At 43.7% G+C, this 15,000-nt stretch overlaps 1 protein-coding gene and 1 long non-coding RNA gene across 5 annotated transcripts in view; one reads left to right on the top strand and one right to left on the bottom strand.

Annotated features, from left to right (window-relative positions):
- The window catches only part of LOC126986161 (syndecan-like), an 83,245-nt gene that overhangs the window by 54,022 nt on the left and 14,223 nt on the right, over positions 1 to 15,000 (top strand). For both annotated transcript variants that reach the window (XM_050842067.1, XM_050842066.1), the window contains exon 2: positions 1,280 to 1,595. In XM_050842067.1, coding sequence (XP_050698024.1) covers positions 1,280 to 1,595 — 316 coding nt within the window. The remainder of the gene's footprint in view (positions 1 to 1,279; positions 1,596 to 15,000) is intronic.
- On the bottom strand, positions 7,974 to 9,446 carry LOC126986165 (uncharacterized). Of its 3 annotated transcripts, none has more exons than XR_007739361.1 (3): positions 8,929 to 9,446; positions 8,291 to 8,731; positions 7,974 to 8,230 (listed from the first exon to the last, which is right to left on the bottom strand). It is a non-coding gene; the product is annotated as an uncharacterized LOC126986165 (long non-coding RNA). The 3 variants fall into 3 exon arrangements; XR_007739363.1 differs by having other exon boundaries at positions 7,974 to 8,597; positions 8,679 to 8,731; XR_007739362.1 differs by having other exon boundaries at positions 7,974 to 8,731; positions 8,929 to 9,141; positions 9,180 to 9,446.

Here is a 15,000-nt window from a genome sequence, read left to right as displayed (position 1 = left end):
AGGAGAAGAAGAAGAAGAAGAAATGAAAGTGGAGAAGAAGAAGAAGAAGAAGAAGGGAAAAAGGAGATGGGATAGAAGAAAAATAGAGGAGATTAATGAGAAGGAAGGAGAATAAAGAAAGGAAAGAGAAGTCGAAGTAGAAGAAAAAATGAGAACAAAAACAAAAACGAAAGAGGAGGAGGAGGAGGGGAGGGGGGGGGCTAGTTGTCACGTGGGTTTGTTTACAGTTTGCACAGCTGGGACGGGGCCTAGCGGGGCGGCCTAACACGTGGCTTTGTTTACAGATTATGGATAGCGTGAACATCCGTCATTGTAAAGAGAGGCTGTTGTTTGCCACTCTAACTTATTGCAATGACTGTGTTCTCCCTGTTACGCCCTTCTCCCTTTTCCCTCTCCCTTCCCCTGCTCTGTTCTCCCTTCATCCTGCTCCCCTTCACCTTCCCTTCCCCCTTCTCCTTTCCCCTGTTATTCCCTTATCTCCCTTCCCCTTCCCATGCACTGTTCTCCCTGTCACGCCCTTCTCCCTTCCCCTTCACTGTTCTCCCTGCGTCCTTCTTCCCCTTCCCTTCTCCCTTCCCCTGCACTATTTTTTCTTCCCCTTCCCATGTACTGATCTCCCTGTCATACCCTTCTCCCTTCCCCTGTTACTCCCTTCTCTTCCTTCCCCTGCACTGTTCTTTCTTCCCCCTTCCCATGTACTGTTCTCCCTGTCACACCCTTCTCCCTTCCCCTGCTAAGGTTGTATGGTTGTCCTCCCTTGATATAACCTAAATGAACCAGGCTTATTCGAACCCATCCAAATCCAACCCAAACCGATCCAGACGTATTTTAACCCAACCCAGTTCAACCTAACCCAGCCCAACCTAACTCAACCTAAAGGAGAGCAACCCAAAACAAAGGGAATGAAAACAGAACAACCAAAAACGGAGCGTGCATCAACCACACACACACAAAAAAACACCCAGCAGACTAAAACGATCAATGCCAGAAATACCCCCCCCCCCCCTTCCATTAGAGCAAAACAACCCTCCTTCACCTACCCCCATATCCACCCCTTCCCTTCTTCCCATCTCCCTTAGGTTAATGGCGAAAGTATACAGTGGGGGGACAAGGAAAGACAGTAGGAGTTGGTGTTGAAATGTTACGTTTTCCTTGGGTGGTGCGTGTGGAAGTGTGTATTTTAGGGGTGACGGTGATAAAGTTAGTTATTATTTATTGTATGGTGTAGGTTTGTTAGTTGTTCTCACCCCTAACCATCCTCCTCTCTCCTCTTCTTCAGGTCCTCGCCAGCAGTAGCAGCAGCAGCAGTAGCCTCAACCTCAACCTCAACAGCAACACCAGGAGCAGTAGAGGCGTCGGGGATGACCTCTACCTCGATGACTTCGGCTCAGGGGAGGGACCGGAGGGAGTAGAGGAGGTCACCCACTTCGATCACGAGGGGTCAGGTCACGGCCCCTTCTCGCACGACACCAAGCCCTACGGAGCGACCTATGACGACTACGATGACACTGAAGACGACTACGATGATGAGCCTCTCGAGGACCTGGATGGAGGCTTCATCGTAGAGGGATCTGGCCATGGCGTAGGAGATGGTGGTGAGTCGGGGCGCTGAGGTTTTGTTTGAGTCTATGTTGAAATGCTACGTTTTCTCTAGGGTGTGTGAAAGAGTATGGGTTTTTATGGGCTACGGGGTTGTTTTTGTTGATTTATTCATGTATTTATTTATTTATTGTTGTTATCATTTTTATTTAGTAGAGTTGAGATTTTGGTGGAGTTGGTGTTGAAATACTATGTTTTCTTTGGGTGCTGCGCGTGGAAGTGTGTTTTTAGGGGTGACGGTGGTAAAGTTAGTTATAATTTATTTATTTGTTTATTTTTCATAGATTTATCCTTATCATTATTGTTATTTGGTAGAGTGAGTTGAAATTTTGGTGGAGTTGGTGTTGAAACGGTACGTTTTCTTTGGGTGGTGCGTGTGAAAGTGTGTTTTTAGGGGTGACGGTGGTAAAGTTAGTTTATTTATTTATTTATTTATTTTTCATTCATTTATGCTTATCATCATTGTTATTTGGTAGAGTGAGTTGAGTTGAGTTTTCTGGTGGAGTTTAGGTTAGAATTCCGACATTTTCTTTGGGGAGGGAAAAAGAGAGTGGGTTCTGGATGGGTGGCGGTGGTGGATTTGTGGTTATCTTTTTTAGTTATTTATTTATTTATTATATATTATTTTTATTTGGTAGTGTGAGGTGAGTGTCTGGGAGAGTTCGTGTTGAAATGTTTGGTTTTCTTTGGATAGTGAATAAGGGAGTGTGTGATTTAGGGGTGACGGTCGTAAAGTTTGGGTTGTTTTTTATTCATTTCTTTCTTTCCTTGGTATGTTTTCTTATTGTTATTTGGTAGTGTGAGTTTCTGGTGGAGTTAGTGTTGAAATTTTGCGTTTTTTTGGGGGGGTGATGAAAGAGAATGTGCATTATAGGGGTAACGAGGGTGGAGTTTCGTTATTTACTTGTTTATTTCTTTATTTCTCGATTCATTGTTATTATTTTTGTTATTTTGGTAGTGTGAGAAGTTGAGGTTCTTGTGGAGTTTAGGGTTGAATTGCTACGTTTTCCTTGGGTGTGTGAAAGTGTTAGTATTTTAATGGATGACTAGTATAGTTTGGATATTTATATTTATTTGTTTATTTATTTATTTATTAGTATTCGTTATTTTTCGTTGTGTGTGTGTGTGAGTGATTTTTTATGGGTGACGGAGGTAAAGTTTGGCTATTCATATATTATTATTATTATTATTATTATTATTATTATTATTGTTGTTGTTGTTGTTGTTTTACTATTACTACTACTACTACGTTACTTAAGTTAGTTATAATGTTACTAGCGTTATTTTTATACTACTACTACTACTACTACTACTACTACTACTACTACTGATATTGCTTCAACTACCATTCCTCTTCCTCCTCCTTCTCTTCGTCTTCTACTACTACTACTACTACTACTACTACTACTACTACTACTACTACTACTACTGCTACTACTATTTTATCTGTCTAACTATTCAAGTATTTCATGGTAGAAGAGAAAGAACTGAAACCAATTATTTTTTTTCTGGGTTTCAACTTGTCGAGAGAGAGAGAGAGAGAGAGGATCATTAGATAAAATAAGGCGAGGTGTAACTTGGGTAAATTTGAAAGAGGAGGAGGAGGAAGAAGAAGAGGAGGAGGAGATTTTTGTGTTAGGGATTTAAAGATGTCCTCTATGTGTGTGTGTGTGTGTGTGTGTGTGTGTGTGTGTTCCAGCAAGCATGTGCGTCAGCGATTGAATTCCTGTGTGCGTTTTGGGGCCTCATGTGCGTTTTTGCGTTTACTTACATAAGACCACATGAGACCCTGTGTGTGTGTGTGTGTGTGTGTGTGTGTGTGTGTGTGTGTGTGTGTGTGTGTGTGTGGTCGGCGTGACAACCTGATAGGGTATGTGTGTGTGTGTGTGTGTGTGTGTGTGTGTGTGTGTGTGAGGGCTGTGAGCGTGCGTGCTGTGTGTACCGGACTGGTATTGATCTGGCCGAGGAGGAGGAGGAGGAAGAGGAGGAGGAGGGGGAGGAGGAGGAGGCACTGGGATAGGGGACAGAGGAACAGGAGGAAGAGGAGGGAGAGGAGGAGAGGGACACTACCATAGGAGGAGGAGGAAGAGGAGAGAGGAGCAGCAGAGCCCAGTAAGCGGCTGAGGCTGCTATCGGGCTGACCTGTGGCAAGTGCTGACCTGTGCTGACCTTATCTGTGCCCTGCTGAGCCCTGCTGTGGCCAGGCTTCAGCCCCCCACAGCAGCTCTTAAGGGGGGCATCTCACTCCCGCTAGCTTATCTACAATCACACCCGTAGATTTTAGGTGGGTGTAATTCAGCTTGTATTTCTCTCCCTGTGTATTCCCTAGGGTGTTTTATGACTATTTGGTGACCTCAATACACTCCTACACTCTTCTACACCCATATTTTTGTATACTATAACACCCGTAGACTTTAGGTGGGTGTAATTCAGCTTGTATTTCTCTCCCTGTGTATTCCCTAGGGTGTTTTATGACTATTTGGTGACCTCAATACACTTCTACACTCCTCTACACCCATATTTTTGTATACTATAACACCCAAGGACGTTAGGTTAGTGTATTTTGGGTGTATTTCTGTACCTGTGAATTCCTTGGGTGTTGGACTATTTGGTGACCTCAATACACTTCTACACTCCTCTACACTCATATTTTTTGTATACTATCACACCCAAGGACGTTAGGTTAGTGTATTTTGGGTGTATTTCTGTACCTGTGAATTCCTTGGGTGTTGGAAGTGTATCTAGTGACCTCAATACACTTCTACACTCTTCTACACCCATATTTTTGTATACTATCACACCCAAGGACGTTAGGTTAGTGTATTTTGGGTGTAATTTAGGTGTTTTACTGTCCCTGTGTGTTCCTTAGGGTGTTTAATGGCTATCTGGTGACCTCAATACACTTCTAAACTCTTCTACACCCATATCACACCCATGGGGGATAGATTAGTATATTTTGGGTGTAATTTAGTTTGTATTTCTATCCCTGTGTATTCCCTAGAGTGTTTTATGACTATTTGGTGACCTCAATACACTTCTACACTCCTCGACACCCACATATTTATCTAGTATCACACCCATATACATTAGGTTAGTGTAATTGGGTGTATTTTGGGTGTATTTCTGCCCCTGTGAATTCCTAGGGTTTTGCAAGTGTATCTAGCGACCTCAATACACTTCTACGCTCATCTACACCCACATATTTATCTAGTATCACACCCATATACATTAGGTTAGTGTAATTGGGTGTATTTTGGGTGTATTTCTGCCCCTGTGAATTCCTTGGGTGTTGCAAGTGTATCTAGCGACCTCAATACACTTCTACACTCCTCGACACCCACATATTTATCTAGTATCACACCCATATACATTAGGTTAGTGTAATGGGTGTATTTTGGGTGTATTTCTGCCCCTGTGAATTCCTTGGTTGTTGCAAGTGTATCTAGTGACCTCAATACACTTACACTCACGTATTTATCTACAATCACACCCATATACATTAGGTTAGTGTATTTGGGTGTATTTCTCTCCCCTGTGAATTTCTGGGTGTTGGAAGTGTATCTAGTGACCTCAATACACCTACACCCACTTCTACACCCACATATTTATCTACAATCACACCCACTTGTTTTAGGATGGGTGTATGTGGGTGTATTTGCCATTTCTGAGTATACTTTTTACTGGGTGTAGTTTTTCATGTATTCTGTATATTCTAGTGACCTCCTTACACTCACTAATACACCTCTTTACCCATATCTACACCCAACGCACATACCCATAGAAGTAGTGTTAGTGTATTTGGGTGTAACTGGGTGTATCAATCTTCATACTGATATCCATACGCTCACACCCACTGATACACTCATCCCACCCATTCCTTACACCCATACACCCATACACACACCCATAGATATAGTGTAGTGTATTTGTATGTATTTATTTTGCTTTCTCCTTTTCTATATTTCTTTCTGACCTAAATACACTCACACACTCCTACACTCTCCTCTCTCCTTTCCTTCCTGGGGTCCTTTGGCATCCTATAGGACTCGTGGGGTATCCTTGTGCTCTGAGAAGGATGTGGGGTGATGGTATCCTATGGTATTGTGTGTGTGTGTGTGTATGTGTGTGTGTGTGAGTGTGTGTGTGATATCCTATAGGACTCTGATGTGGTATTTGATAAGGTTAAGGATGAAGGATATAATGAAATGAAGGAAGGACGGAAGAAGTGAAGGAAAGGAAGGAGAAGAGAAATAGATAGAGGAGAAAGGAGAGGAGGAAGAGAGAAGGACTGAGAGGAGAGAGAAGGGAAGAAAAGAGAGGAGAAAAGAGGAAGACAAGAAATTGAGACTCTAGAAGGAAGTAGATGATGCTTAAATAAATAGAGAGGAAGGAAGGAATGGGATAAATAAATAGTTGGATGAATTTAGAAAGGAAGGAAGGAAAGAGAAGAAGGAAGAGGAGGAGGAAACGAAGGAAATGGAAGAAGAGATAAAGAGGAGGAAATAAGGAGGAGATAAATAAGGATGCAGAAGAGAATGGAAGAGGAGAGAAAAGTGAGAAGGAAAGAGAGAAAAGAAGAAAAGGAGAAAAAAAAGAAGAGCAGAAAAAATACAAGAGATAAAGAAAAGAGAAACAGGAAATAGAGAAGAAAAGGAGGAAAAAGAAAATGAGAACAAAATAAAATAAAGAAAAGAGGAACAGGAAAGAGAGAAGAAAAGGAGGAAAAAGAAAATGAAAACAAAATAAAGAAAAGAACAGGAAAGGAAGAAAACAAGAAAACAGAAGGACTGAGAAGAGGAAAGAGGAAGAGGAGAGAGAAAGGAGAGGAGAGGAGAGGAAGGAAAAGAGGAGGAGAGGAGGGAAAAAAAAAACCAGGATAAAGAAAAGAAAGAGGAAAGGGAGGAAAAAAGAAGAAGAAGAGGAAAGGAGGTTAAAGAAGAAAGAGGAAGAGGAAGGAAGAAGGGAAGGAGATGAGATAAAGGAGGATAGAAGGGAGAACAGAGAAGGAGAGAAGCATTTGGTATCCTGTAGGACTTTGCAGGATGTGGTGGTGGTGGTGGTGGTGATGGTGGTGGTGGTGATGGTGGTGGTGGTGGTGGTCGTGGTGGTGTCCTGTAACAGTGTGATAAGATTTCTCTCCTCTCCTTCCTCTCTCCTCCTCCTCCTCCTCCTCCTCCTCTCATTTCTTCTCTTTTTCCTCTTCTTTCTTTTCTCTCTCCTCTCTCCTCCTCTCAATCCTTCTCTTCTCCTTTCCTTCCTTCCTCTAATCTTTCTCTCTCCTCCTCCTCCTCCTCTCATTTCTTCTCTTTTTCCTCTTCTTTCTTTTCTCTCTCCTCTCTTCTCCTCTCAATCCTTCTCTTCTCCTTTCCTTCCTTCCTCTAATCTTCCTCTCTTCTCCTCCTCTTCTCCTTTCCTTCCTTCCTCTAATCTTCCTCTCTTCTCCTCCTCTCCCCTTTCTTCCTCTTCCTCTCTCTCCTCCTCTCAATCCTTCTCTTTTTCCTCTTTTCCTCTCCTTCGTTTTTCCTTTTCTTCCTCTCCTTCCTCTTCTCTCCTCTCCTCCTCTCTATTCTTCTCTTTTCCTCCTCTTCTTTCTCTTCTTTCCTCCTCTCAATTCTTTTCTTTTTCCTCTTTTCCTCTCCTTCGTTTTTCCTTTTCTTCCTCTTCTTCCTTTTCTCTCCTCTCTTCCTCCTCTCCTTTCTTCTCTTTTCCTTCTCTCTCTTTCCTCCTCTTTTCCTCCTTCTTCCTTCTTCTCTTTTTCCTTTTCTCTTTTCCTTCCTCTTCTTTTCCTTCCTCTCCTCTCCTCTCTCTTCCTTTCCTCCTCTTTCCTCCTCTTTTCCTCCTCTCTCCTTTCCTTCTACATTGCTTGTCTTCCTCTCTTCTCTCTTTTCTTCCCTTCTCTCTTCCTCCTCTCCTTTCTCTTTCGTTTCTTCCCTCCTCTTTTTCCTCTTTTCTCTTCTCATTCCTTCTCTTTTCTTCTCCTGTTTTCTTTTTTTCTCCTTTTCTCTCCATTCTTTCCCTTCTTTACTCTTTTTTTTTCCTTTTCTCTGTTTTCTCTTCCTTTCCCTTCTTCTCTCCTTCCTTCCTTTCTTCCTTTCTTTTCCTTCATTTCTACTTTCCTTTCATTCTTTTCCTTTCTCTCACTTCTCTCTTGTCCTCCTCCTCCCTTTTTGGTCATCTCCTCCTCCTCCTCCTACTACTACACTACTACTACTACTACTACTACTACTACTACTACTACTACTACTACTACAACAACAATATCCTTTTAAGCCTCGTTCCTATCTCTGGCAGACCACCAACAAATTTAGAATACTCTCTCTCTCTCTCTCTCTCTCTCTCTCTCTCTCTCTCTCTCTCTCTCTCTCTCTCTCTCTCTCTCTCTCTCTCTCTCTCTCTCTCTCTCTCTCTCTCTCTCTCATTATGTAAGGCTTGTGGATTTCCAATTAGCAAGGAAAGAAAAATAAGAGGAGGAAAAAAATAAAATGAGTAAATCGTCGCTTAGGTAAGGGAAATAAAGCTACTGGAGAGAGAGAGAGAGAGAGAGAGAGAGAGTTCTAGATTCTTGCTTTGTTTAACTGATTGTGTTCTAACCTAGCCTAACCTAATATAGCTTAACTTAACCTAGCCTAACCTAATATAGCTTAACTTAACCTAGCCTAACCTAATATAGCTTAACTTAACCTAGCCTAACCTAATATAGCTTAACCTATCCTAGCCCTAATCTAGTCTAACTTAATCTAGCTTAACCTATCCTAGCCCTAACCTAGCTTAATCTATCCTAGCCCTAACCTAGCCTAATCTAATCCCTATCTTAGCCCTAACCTAGCTTAATCTATCCTAGCCCTAACCTAGTCTATCCTAATCTAGCTTAACCTATCTTAGCCCTTATCTAACCTAGCCTAGCCTAATCTAGTCTTACCTATTCCAGCTTAACTTAACCTAGCCTATCCTATCCTAGCCCTAACCTAGCTTAACCTAATCCCAATCCTAGCCCTAACCTAGCTTAACCTAATCCCTATCCTAGCCCTAACCTAACCTAGCTTAACCTAATCCCTATCCTAACCCTAACTTAGCCTAACCTAACCTAGCTTAACCTAATCCCTATCCTAGCCCTAACCTAACCTAGCTTAACCTAATCCCTATCCTAGCCCTAACTTGGCCTAATCCCTGTCCTGGCTTAACCTAATCTAATCCTATCCTAGCCCCTAACCTAACCTGGCAACCTAATCCCTATCCAGCCCTAACCTAACACAGCCTATCCTATCCTAGCCCTAACCTAACCTAGCTTAACCTAATCCCAATCCTAGCCCTAACCTAACCTAGCTTAACCTAATCCCTATCCTAGCCCTAACCTAACCTAGCTTAACCTAATCCCTATCCTAGCCCTAACCTAACCTAGCTTAACCTAATCCCTATCCTAGCCCTAACCTAACCTAGCTTAACCTAATCCCTATCCTAGCCCTAACCTAACCTAGCTTAACCTAATCCCTATCCTAGCCCTAACCTAACCTAGCTTAACCTAATCCCTATCCTAGCCCTAACCTAACCTAGCTTAACCTAATCCTTATCCTAGCCCAAACCTAGCTTAACCTAGCCTAACCCTAACCTCATTCTTTTTCTTCTTCTGTTTTCCTTCTTCATATCCTTTATCCTTATTTTTTTCTTTTACTCTTCATTTTCTTCCCCAGTTCTTGTCTTCCCAAATATAGCGTATCTACTATGTGCTATTGTTACCTTGCCTAACATAGCGTAGCCCAGCTTAGCGGAACCCAACCTAGCGTAACCTTGGCCGACTTAAAACTGACCTTACCTTACCTCACCTTACCTCACCTTACCTTACCTCACCTTCCTTCCCTTCCTTCCCTTCCTTCCTTCCCTTCCTTCCTCCCTTCCCTCTCTTCCTAATCTAATCCCAACCTTCCTTAATCTACCCTTACCTCACCTCACCTCACCTCACCTGGAACACCTTAACCACACTCTCACCTCACCTGTTCACTCCCTCCCCCCTTCCCCCTCACACCTGACAATGCGTGTGTTGAGTTTTAGATGCCTGATACAACACACCGCCTCGCCACTCAACACAGCACGAGAGGAGAAACACACCCGCTCAAGGAACACACTCTGGCTATGTGGGATGTAGTGTAGTTATTGTCATTCTTTTTTTAGCAACACAACGCAACTCAACTTCATAATACAAGAGTTAGCATGAGAGGAGAAACACACCCACTCAAGGAACACACTCTGGACACACTCTAGCTATGTGAGATGTAGTATATTTATTGTCATTCTTTTTTTAGCAACACAACGCAACTCAACTTCATAATACAAGAGTTAGCATGAGAGGAGAAACACACCCACTCAAGGAACACACTCTGGACACACTCTAGCTATGTAAGATGTAGTATAGTTATTGTTATTATTTTTTAGCAACACAACGCAACTCAACTTCGTAATGCAAGAGTTAGTATGAGAGAGGAAACACACCCACTCAAGGAACACACTCTGGACACACTCTGGGCTATATGAGATGTAGTATATTTATTGTCATTCTTTTTTTAGCAACACAACGCAACTCAACTTCATAATGCAAGAGTTAGCATGGGAGAGGAAACACACCCACTCAAGGAACACACTCTGGACACACTCTAGCTATATGAGATGTAGTGTATTTATTGTCATTCTTTTTTTAGCAACACAACGCAACTCAACTTTGTAATGCAAGAGTTAGTACGAGAGAGGAAACACACCCACTCAAGAAACACACTCTGGGCTGTGTAAGATGTAGTATAGTTATTGTCATTCTTTTTTTAATAGCAACACAACGCAACTCAACTTCATAATGCAAGAGTTAGTATGAGAGGAAACACACCCACTCAAGGAACACACCCTGGACACACTCTGGCTATGTGGGATGTAGTGTAGTTATTGTCATTATTTTTTTAATAGCAACACAACGCAACTCAACTTCATAATACAAGAGTTAGCATGAGAGGAGAAACACACCCACTCAAGGAACACACTCTGGACACACTCTGGCTATATGAGATGTAGTATATTTATTGTCATTCTTTTTTTAGCAACACAACGCAACTCAACTTCGTAATGCAAGAGTTAGTATGAGAGAGGAAACACACCCACTCAAGGAACACACTCTGGCTATGTGAGATGTAGTGTAGTTATTGTCATTCTTTTTTTAGCAACACAACGCAACTCAACTTTGTAATGCAAGAGTTAGTATGAGAGAGGAAACACACCCGCTCAAGGAACACACTCTGGCTATGTGAGATGTAGAATAGTTATTGTCATTCTTTTTTTAGCAACACAACGCAACTCAACTTCGTAATGCAAGAGTTAGTATGAGAGGAGAAACACTCTAATTCTACCCTAACCTTACCTTACCTTACCTTACCATACCTTACCTAACCTAACCTAACCTTACCTTACCTTACCTAACCTAACCTAACCTAACCTTACCTTACCTTACCTTACCTTACCTTACCTTACCTTACCTAACCTAACCTAACCTAACCTTACCTTACCTAACCTTACTTTACCTAACCTTACTTTATCTTCCCTTATCAAACTTATCCTAACAACCTTACCTAACCTTACCTAACCTAATCTTACCTAATCTTTGTTTATCTTACCTTACCTTACCTTACTTTACCTCACCTCACCCTTCCCATTGCAACACAACTCAACCTTCTAATGCAAGAGTTAACCTGTATTGCAAGTGAAGAAACACAAACTCTGGCTATGTGTTGAAAAGACCAGATGTTTTAGAATATATTTATAGTCATTTATATTCCCCGTTGCAACACATCTGACAGTCAACAACACAACACAACGCAACTCAGCTTCCTTATGCAAGAGTTAACCAGTATCTTCGCTCTTTCATCCCTTTGTACTGGTCGTCTTCATTCTTTCTCTTCTTTCCTCTGCATACCCCCCAATCCCCTCCTCTTCCTCTTCCATTCCTCTTTCTTAGTGAGGGAGAGCTTGGGGTTCGAAGTGAAAGAAGGAGAGGAGTTTCCCTTTCATTCCTCTTCCTCTTTCTTAGTGAGGGAGAGCTTGGGATTGGGAGTGAAGGAAGGAGAGGACTTTTTCCTTCCATACCTCTTCCATTCCTCTTCCTCTTTCTTAGTGAGGGAGAGCTTGGGGTTCGAAGTGAAGGAAGGAGAAAAGGGGAGAGGAGGAAAAGAGACGGAAAGGCTTATCAGACCCTTCCCGGAATCGAATTAGATCATGTTAGTTCTTATAATTATGTTTTAGTGGAAAAGGAATGTCGGTTTGGGGTCGTTGGTGTGTTGGGTTAGTTTTTGTTTGTCCTTTTGTTTGAAGTGAATTAGACCGTTCTTAGTTGCTGTATTTACGTTGTCGAAGTGAGAGAAGTGAAGTTGGAGAAGTGGTTTCGTTTTTGTTTGTCTTTTAACGTGAAAACATATCATAGGAGAACGGGAAACAGCAGGAGAGAACAGGCAACAGAAAACACATAACAGGGAACAGTAGAATGGGACACAGAAGGAGAGAGACAAAGACTGGTTTCGTTCTTGTTTGTTAACGTGAAAACATAACATAGGAGAACGGGAAACAGCAGGAGAGAACAGGCAACAGAAAACACATAACAGGGAACAACAGAATGGGACACAGAAGGAGAGAGACAAAGACTGGTTTCGTTCTTGTTTGTTAACGTGAAAACATAACATAGGAGAACGGGAAACAGCAGGAGAGAACAGGCAACAGAAAACACATAACAGGGAACTTCAGAACGGGACACAGAAGGAGAGAAAAAGACTGGTTTCGTTCTTGTTTGTTAACGTGAAAACATAACATAGGAGAACGGGAAACAGCAGGAGAGAACAGGCAACAGGAAACACACATAACAGGGAACTTCAGAACGTGGGACACAGAAGGGCAGAGAAAACAGAACAGGAAACAGGAAAACAACCCGGAACAACAACAGCTATTTCTCTTCTCTTTGGTTTATCAATATCATCATCATCTCCTCCTCCTCCTTCTCCTCCTCCTCCTCCCTTTTCACCCATCACAATACAAAGCAACAGTGTCCCCCCTTCCTCCTCCTCCTCCTCCTCCTCTTCCCCTTCCCTCCCCTTCCTTTCCTCCTTTCCTCCTTCCTCCTCTTCCTCCTCCTCCTCCTCTTCCCCTTCCCCCCTCCTCCTCTTCCCTTCCTCCCTTCCTTTCCTCACTTCCTCCTTCCTCCCCTTCCTCCTCTCTTCATTCCCCCCCCCCTCCTCCTCCTCCTCCTCCTCCTCCTCCTCCTCCTCTTCCTCTTCCCCTTTCCTTCCTTCCCCCACCGCCGCCGCAATACAATGGAAAGCAACACAATGGAAAAAAAAAACTTGATACGATGAAACGGTCTTTTTTTTTGTCTTTGTGTTTTTTCCTCTTTGTTTTCCTCTTTTCCTCATTTTTTCCTCTTTTTTAATGGGGGGGGGGGCTGGGTGAGGGGTGTGTGTGTGTGTGTGTGTGTGTGTGTGTGTGTGTGTGTGTGTGTGTGATAATAATGTGAAAGAAGGAAGAATAAGAGAATAAAATTAATTAAAGAAGAAGAAAGCGAAGGAGGAGGAGGAAGAGGGAAGAGGATAAAGAGGAGGAGGAGGAGGAAAGAGGAAGAAAGAGAACAATGTAAAAAGAAAGAAGAAAAAAAAAAACACTAGCAAGAAGAAATAGACGAAGAAAAAGAAGAAAAAAATATAAACGAGAAAAATAAATGATGCTGAAGAAGAAGAAGAAGAAAGAAAACAACATTAAAATCAATAACATCAACAGAAAAAGGAAAAGAAGAAGAACAAGAGCAAGAAGGAGAACAACAACAACAACAAGAGCGGTGGTTATGCAGTTACAAAGTTGTTAATTAAGTTGTTCTCCTTTGTCAAATTTACTCCCCTTCCCTTCCCTTCCCCTTCCCCTCCCCTCCCCTCCCCTTCTCTTCCCTTCCCTTCCCTTCCCTTTCCTTTCCCTTCTTCCCCTTGCTCCCCTTCCTCCCCTCCCCTTCCTTCTTCCTTCCCCTTCCTTCTTCCTTCCCTTCCCCTCCTTCCTCCTCCTTCCCCCTTCCTCCCTTCCCTTTCCTCCTTCCTTCCCTTCCTCCCTCCTCCTTCCTTCCCTTCCCTTCCCTTTCCTTTCCCTTCTTCCCCTTGCTCCCCTTCCTCCCCTCCCCTCCCCTTCCCTTCTCTTCCCTTCCCTTTCCTTTCCCTTCTTCCCCTTCCTCCCTTCCCTCCTCCCTCCTCCTCCCTTCTTCCTTCCTTCCTTCCTTTCCTTCCTTCTTCCTTCCTTCCCTTCCTTCCTTCCTTCCTTTCCTTTCCCTTCTTCCCCTTCCTCCCCTTCCATTCCCTTCCCTTCCCTTCCCTTCCCTTCCTTTCCCTTCCCTACCACCCTCTTTCTCTTCCCTTCACTTCCCCTCCCTTTCCCCTTCCCTTCCCTTCACTATCCCTCCCACCCTCTATCTCCCCCCTTCACTTCCCCTTCGTTTCCCTTCCCTCCCCTTCACTTTCCTTCTCTTTCCCTACCACCCTCTATCTCCTCCCTTCACTTCCCTTTCGTTTCCTTCCTCCTTCCTTTCCTTCTCTTCCCTACCACCCTCTATCTCCCCCTTCACTTCCCTTCGTTTCCTTCCTCCCTTCACTTTCCTTCTGTTTCCCTACCACCCTCTATCTCCTCCCTTCACTTCCCTTTCGTTCCCCTTCTTCCCCTTCACCTCCCTTCCCTTTCATCTCCCCTTCCCTTTTTCTTTCCTCCCATTTCCTTTTCCTCCTTACCTTCCTCCCCTCCTTCCTCCCCTTCCCCTCCCTTCCCTTCCCCTTCCCTCTCCACTTCCCTCCCCTCCCCTTCCCCTCCCTTCCCTTCCCCTTCCCCTCCTTTTTCAACTTTACTCCTCTTCCCCTTCCTTCCCCTTTCCCTTCCTCCCCTTCCTTTTCCTCGTCTTTCCCTTCCCCATCTTTCTCTTCTATTCTCATGTTACTATCCTCTCCTCCTCCTCCTCCTCCTCCTCCTTCCTCTCTTCTTTCTTTCCCTTCCTCTTTCACCCCCCCTCCTCCCTCTCTTTCATCTCATTCACCCTTTCTCTTCCCCCTTCCCTCTCCCCTCTTCTTTCTCCCCCTGCCCTTCATCTCCCCTTCCTCCCCTACCTCTTCCTCTCAGCTCCTCCCCTCCCCTTCTCTCCATCTCTCCCCTTCCCTCTCCCTTTCTCTTCCCCCTTCCCTCTCCCCTCTTCCCCTCTCCTTCATCTCCCCTTCCTTCCCTACCTCCTCCCCGCCCCTTCCTTCCCCTTCTCTCCACCTCTCCCCTTCTCATTTTCGTTTCCACTCTCATCTCTGCCCCCCGTCCTCCCCCTCCCTTCCCCTCCCCACCCACCCCTCTTCTCATTTGCCCCAAGAAGAAGAT

The sequence above is a fragment of the Eriocheir sinensis genome, chromosome 61 (assembly GCF_024679095.1).
Source record: "Eriocheir sinensis breed Jianghai 21 chromosome 61, ASM2467909v1, whole genome shotgun sequence".
In the NCBI taxonomy this organism is placed as follows: Eukaryota; Metazoa; Arthropoda; class Malacostraca; order Decapoda; family Varunidae; genus Eriocheir; species Eriocheir sinensis.
This window is presented reverse-complemented; position numbering and strand designations above follow the sequence as displayed.